This window comes from Halyomorpha halys, unplaced genomic scaffold, assembly GCF_000696795.3.
Source record: "Halyomorpha halys isolate HHAL.00 unplaced genomic scaffold, Hhal_1.1 Scaffold1234.1, whole genome shotgun sequence".
NCBI classification, from domain to species: Eukaryota; Metazoa; Arthropoda; class Insecta; order Hemiptera; family Pentatomidae; genus Halyomorpha; species Halyomorpha halys.
Genome location: NW_027109882.1, coordinates 473,053 through 479,883, shown reverse-complemented (window position 1 = coordinate 479,883; position 6,831 = coordinate 473,053). Strand labels below are relative to the sequence as shown.

General features: G+C 27.3%; 1 protein-coding gene across 2 annotated transcripts in view; it reads right to left on the bottom strand.

The window, feature by feature from the left end:
* The window catches only part of LOC106688913 (protein takeout), a 26,190-nt gene extending 21,827 nt beyond the window's left edge, over positions 1 to 4,363 (bottom strand). Inside the window, exons 1-3 of one of the 2 annotated variants that reach the window (XM_024359807.2) lie at positions 4,234 to 4,363; positions 4,075 to 4,139; positions 3,859 to 3,977 (exon numbers count right to left, since the gene is read on the bottom strand). In XM_024359807.2, coding sequence (XP_024215575.1) covers positions 3,859 to 3,883 — 25 coding nt within the window. In that variant the 5' untranslated portion in view covers positions 3,884 to 3,977; positions 4,075 to 4,139; positions 4,234 to 4,363. Of the gene's footprint in view, positions 1 to 418; positions 731 to 3,858; positions 3,978 to 4,074; positions 4,140 to 4,233 lie in introns of those variants that run through there. The other variant, XM_014433612.3, reaches the window with a different exon arrangement.
* Between the last annotated feature and the right edge of the window lie 2,468 nt (positions 4,364 to 6,831).

Below are 6,831 nucleotides of genomic sequence, written 5' to 3'. Positions count from 1 at the left end.
TATTATAATAAAATTAATAACACAATAACAATAAATTTAGGTACTTAATTATCGTTATGTGTATTATATATTATACTTCGACTATCCACATCGTCACCCATAAAAATTATTTCGTAAACTAACACGTTTTTGGTGACTTTGAAGATATTTAGAAATAGCTTTCTTTATCTCAGGAGACAATATATCTTAGTAAATGAGATCTATAAAACTATTACAAATCAGTGTTGTTTCCATGTCTTATGTAGCTTAAGGATTAAATAAAATATTTCATTTCCACATAAATTTTGTGAGAAGTATTTTTAAAATACATGCCTGCGTTGGAACACAATAATGCGAACGCACCCGAAAAAATTCTACTCAATAGTAAAATCAAGGATTTACTTAGTATTATTTCCATGAATTCGTATTATATACTTACGTATTTTCGCCACAGCAATATCGAAAACTCCAATAAGAATCAGGAAGCTTAATCTAATGAGCATCGCTATATTAGAGACAATGTAGACCTCGAAAAGGGAACCCGGAATATAGTAGCTTCAGGGTTACAATGTCTCCGTCCTAACTATTGGAACTGCCCAAACACAACTTGGGAAAACAGGGTAGCTATTCCCTAAAGGAAGGTGGAAGGAGAAAATATTTCGAAAAACAAACTCTTATCCTATGGACTAGAAATAGATCGAAGAAGAGAGAGCCTACATGTTTTTCACTCGAGTGAAAGGGTTCGTTTCTATCTAGAGTAAAAATATTTGTTCTTATGCCATGCATTTTCTACTTTTCCAAACCAGGTGTACTTAACATTGCGAATCAAGCTGATGAAGATTACCATATTTTCTAAAAACAAATATCGTATGAAGAGAAAAAAATTTCCTTTATTGTAAACTGTGTATTGTTTAACTTAGTGACAGAGCCTTAACTTTCCTCTATCAAAATAACTGAAAATAAAAAACCAAAACGACTGAGATTTAAATAAACCTACGAGTACCAGTACTCGTTCGTGAGCAACTTTGTTTAATGTTTTTTAACATTTTGTCAATTATTTTTCTTAAAATCGTTAAATTAAGTAATAAAGTCACAAATTGAAATTATATATTTTTTAAATTTAAATGAAATAGGTGTATTTGACTTCTTCTGTCTTATTATTTTTCAAACCAAATGAAAACTATTTATTTCATTCCAGAGATTAAGTCGCTGGACTCCTATAAGGTGAAAATAGGTTTAAATATATTAAAAAGATATTAGATATAGGTTTTAATATATATGGTTTTAACTGTACACAATTTTATTATAAAAACTTTATTGTGCTTTTTTTTTTTTTTTTAGAAGGGTTCATTTTTAATAATTAAATATCAATCAGATGATTGGGGAAAAATCTATTTGAACCACATTAAAACCACAAAATAAAACTTTGATATTTTTTTTTAATAATAATAATATTTTTTAATGACAAAACCAAAAAATCTAGTAAAAGAAGAAAAATAATGAAATTAATTCCAATTGCCAATGATAACAGGGTCATAAATGGAGTACACAATCCTCCATCTTTATCGTCCATTAGATCTTATGTTTACCTTTTTCATTCTCAAAATAGTAAATATACACATCAAAATCGGTTTTAAAGACATGATGGTAATCAGTCTTAACCATAAAAGAGGAAAATATGATTGGAGTAAAATTTATTGCTACATTTAACATTAAGTGAAATAATGTACACATTTGGTTAAAAATCTCTGTTACTGAAACAAAAATTGGAGAAAGACCCGTATCTAAATTGTTCAATAAAATAAAAAAGAAGAGGTATATATTAGTATAATAATAAGAGACGCTAAGCAAATTAAAGAAACAAAAGGAAAAAAATAGAAGCATTACTAAAATAATCTGTATACAATGATAGATGTTAATCCAACTCTTTTAAAAATTTGTAAACTAGCAAACAGAAGTGAGACATAAATTATTAACTTTGAGCTCTTGATGAGTTATGGAGGAAAGCTACATGGAATTTTACATTCCCAAAGTAAATACATTGCACTCTAAATGTATTACTAACGTAACTCAAAAATCTAACTTCTGAATAAATGGAAGTCTAATGATTTTAACATTAATTAAGGTTTATTACCTTAGATAGTCTTATTTCTTATATTTTTATTTATACATGTAATAGCTTATATTTTAACTTTATACTTGAACTCAATTTTTCTTCCTGAAAAAATTAAATTAATTAAAATATTTGAACTTGATTCATAGTGAGAATCTCATAAATTGAATAAAGTCAATAAAATCAAGCACCTGGAATCGCTAAATCACATTTATGTATGTGTACATAATTATACCAGGATCAAGAGGTAGAACTAAAGCAGTATAAGAAAGAAGTTTGTACCCTTACTCCAACTTTTTAAATTTAAATTTGACTTTATCTTTTAAATTGTATCTATATTTTAGTTAGTAAATTTTTATTCTTTAGTATAACCTCAATATAATCTACTCACAGAAAACACAATATTTCTTAAAGATTCATGTCACTTGCAATAGTGACATAATACTTCTAAAACTAAATTAGTAATCCAGTAATAGGTATGAAGAAAATTATATGCTTCTAACATTTAACATGATGAATTAATGTATCCAATTTGTGAAATATACGTCAAGGTAAGTGTGTATGTTATTACTATGAAATAAATTTAAAATGTAGCTAAATCATCATTGAGATATTTGATATCAACATGAACACTTTTAGAACCGCAAATAAATTTTAAATCTTATTTAATAGTGTAAACTTGAAAATATTAAAAAACAAAACAATGAATTGTAGAAAAGTAGCCCAAATTTCCGAAACATTTGTATAAAAAATTTCTGTTATAACTTCTGACAACTTCGAAAAATATTTTTAAATTAATTTTATTAAAACAATTTGTAAATAAATTGATCGTTTGAAAACCTCATCTCAATTTTTTTTTGTCAAACCTTAATTTTACACAGCTTTATTATAACAAATAGATTTAGTACTTAACCCTTTACAGGGCAAAATTGTTGAGCAATGATAAAAATGTTTTTTCACGTCTATATTTATCCTTTTAAAAGTTTAATATTCGTTTTGTAGTTCTTTCTTTGAAAAAAAATACTTGCAAAATGCCAGTATACCAAATGTACCAAATCCTGTTTTGAAAACTGCTTAATGTGTGAACTGACAGACAGTCACTGGTATATATCTTTGATCACCACTGTTCAGATGAATTTTTTCATATCAATTTATTATTGTTATCATATCAATTCCTTATTTCTGATGAGCTGTTGATAATAAGTAGATGTTTTGTGTTCTTATAAAAGTATTTGTTCATAAAACCAATACTGTTTGAACTTAATTATATTGAAACTAAAATCTAAATAAACATAACCTAGAATATTATAAATAAAAACTTCAATGATCCACTTTATCTCTCAACTTTTTATTTTAAAAAACTTTTTAAACGCTTCGACTTAACGAACTTAGGTCATTGAAACTGAATTACAATACATATCAATTACAGTACATATTAAAATTAAATTACAATTAAAGTATATTGAAATGAACTTACGACTATTCAACATAACTTCAATTACAACTGCTACACATCAATATGCTATAATACTGTAAACGAATTTTCAAATGTACAATCATATACAATAATTACAACATGGAGTGGAAGAAAAAGTAATACCAAGCCTATTAGTAACTATGAATCCTCATCTGTATGAAAAAGCTCTAAACACTCTAAGCATAAGGCAATAACTCTAATAATAAGGCAATAATTGCTACATTTTATTATAAATATTTTTTTGTTCTTATTTTTACTGTTACTATATGAACATTGGCATTTGCTATACCTTTTAGGTGAATGTTCCCCGACATACCTCAATCTTACTTGTATGAATGTGGAACAGAGTCAGAGTTATAGAAACTGTTTTTTTTTTTCCTTAATTCTCAATTGAGAATTAAAAATATCCTGTAGAGAGAAAAAAAATTACAATACACATCAGATAATTTATTTGAGTAATTTAGAATAACAATAAACAAGAAAATTGTTGAAATAAAAAAATTACCATTCTTAACACTAGTAATTTTCTCCAAACGGCATCAGTTTCTCAGATGATATGGAAACATTATCCTGTTAACAAACATGAATACGTATGAAGACATAGCATAATGTTCCCCACTGTTTTTATACTGAGTTATAAAAATTAAAATGATTGAATACTTACAATTTTTAATGTTGTTACTGCAACAATGTAGACAATTTTAGTTTCAAATAAATAAAGGACGCATGCCAGAGTGTTACTAGTACAGGTGTTGGACCTATTCTATACCTACTTGACAGTGGTCTTGACTTTTTTTTTTTTTTTTGTTAGCCTTTTTGCCATTAATTATACATTATAGTATAAAATTCATGAACTCAACAGAATCCTGATGCATTATTAATTGAAAATCGATTAAAAAAACATTGCCATCAAAACATAAGCCAACAGCTCCTTCTTCTTCTCTACAGCCTTTAACTGAAGAGGTAAGTAAAAGAACATGTTTTGTGATATTTCAGGAAAACTAGAGATTTTTCTTGGGAAGAATAATGTAAATACTTCTTTCTCCATAGCTCTTTCCAGACTATAAATTGTAATAGTTTTCAGAAAGGAAAAATTGAGTTTTCCAGCCTAACATAAAAATGAAGAAAAATAATATTAATATTTCTGATTCAAATTTTTTAATATAAGATGCTCTTCCGCTTAGCTCTTCAATTATTTTATAATCTTCAATTTTTATGAAATCAGGATAAGGTGTTTAAGAAATATTATAATTCCAATTTATTTAAGTTGATAATGTTACAAATTATTACTAAGCCAATAAAATAACCACTTAACTATTTTAAGGTTTTTTTTTAATTTTGAGACTATTCGTTTCCGTACTAATAAAATAATTCTTGTACCTCTATAAATCATTGTTGAAATTACTGAGCCACTTTTAACCTGCACCTTCTAGCGACAAATCCAAACACCAATTCATTCCTTCTTTCAAAAAGTTCTGGCTATTTTCAAAATCTATTTTATATGGGTTTCATAAGCTAAGCCCTATCAGTTTAGTCTGTAATTGGTATGATAAATAACGAGATCAACAGTGAAACAAGTGAAAATTACACAAACAAATGACACTAAACTTATTAGGCACAGATTTCTTCAACTCCTACTTTTATTTTACTTATAATAAAATAAAAAGGAAATAATTTTCTTGATCTTGGTCAAATAATTAAAAGGCACCATAAGTCTTTAATTTGTAATTTACTTCCAAGTTCCTATTGAGATCAGCAAAGTTAAAAAGCTTAGGTCTCAACAAGGCGAGGGACTGATGTTTCAACGCTTAAAACTTAATTTTTCAAAAAAATTTAGTTATTAAATCAAATTATTAAATGATGACGGACATAGAAAATGTTTGATAGTTTATTTATATATTCCTTTTGATAACAATATTATTTATGAAAAGTCACTGTACCCATAGGACAGAAAGGACACTTTCTGAGAGGATTTGTCATCAGTTCATAGAAAAATTAAAATAAACAAAAGCATAAATGAATAAAAAATAGTTACAAATGTTAATGTTTCTGTTTATGAAAAGAAATACCAAGAAAAAAAAAATTATATCTTACAGAAGATATATTAGTATGCTGTGTAATGTAGTATGTAATGTAATTTAAAAGTAATTTGTTTATTTTTGAATAAGGATTTTAAATATAACTGTAGTAGCACTTCTAGCCTAGTGGCACTTAAATTGGGTGCCACAGCATCCTGGGTTGCCCTGAATCTAGACCAGGGGTGCCTCAAGTATAAGCCACTTTCTAAAATTTATAGAAAATAATTAAAATTAAAATATCAAATATACAGTGTATTCCAACATTTACTTTATGTTTTTTTTTTAAATTTCCTAAACATTTAATCACCCTAAGGATGATTAGCCCAACATTTTTATTTCATTTTTTACCTGGACAAGGGTGGCGTGAAATATTTTTAGCCCAACCATGGGTGCAGGAAGGTTTTTTTAGTTCAAGAAGGATGCCATGGTGAAAAAAGTTTGGAAACTGCTGGTCTAGCTTATAGTTTTTGTTTTTTTTCTATTTTTCATTGTTCATTGTAAACATGTCTTCCCAATAGGGATTTCAGAATTTAATGCACTGGAGAAGAACTTGAAGAGGTTTCAAAATCGTTCTCACTACAAAAAGAAACTTGATTCACTACTAATAAGACCTACTTACCAAGTTTAATTTTGAAATTCTAGAAACCTCTATAGCTATGATTTTATGATAAACCATTAAGATGATTTAAATAATGTTTTTTCTAACCTGCTTTATATGAGTCTTGAAAGTAAGTCCTTGCATTTCAGTTTGCAGTGATAAAGTGAATCAAGCCAATTCTAATATTTTTTAAACTAACACTATTTCCTGAATTGCTCAAAAATTAATAAAATACATTATATAGTCAACATCACACAAAAGATGGTATACAATGCTTTGTCAAATTAAAATCAATTTTAATAGAAATCTGGAATGGTCCACTATGGTTCTTACTTTAATACCATAAAAATAACAATTTCTTTTAAACACTTTTTCCCCTTAAAAAAAATACTGTGAACACTCGATCCCAAATTGAAATATATCATAGTTAGAAAATTTGACTGTTGGATCTGGAAACCATCCTGAGCCACAACTAATATCTACAAACAACACTCTCTAATGGATTGGGGATAAACCAGATAATGAACCGGCCATCTCACCTACTTGAATAACTTGTTGGTCAAGAATAGGACTTCTTCATTAAATA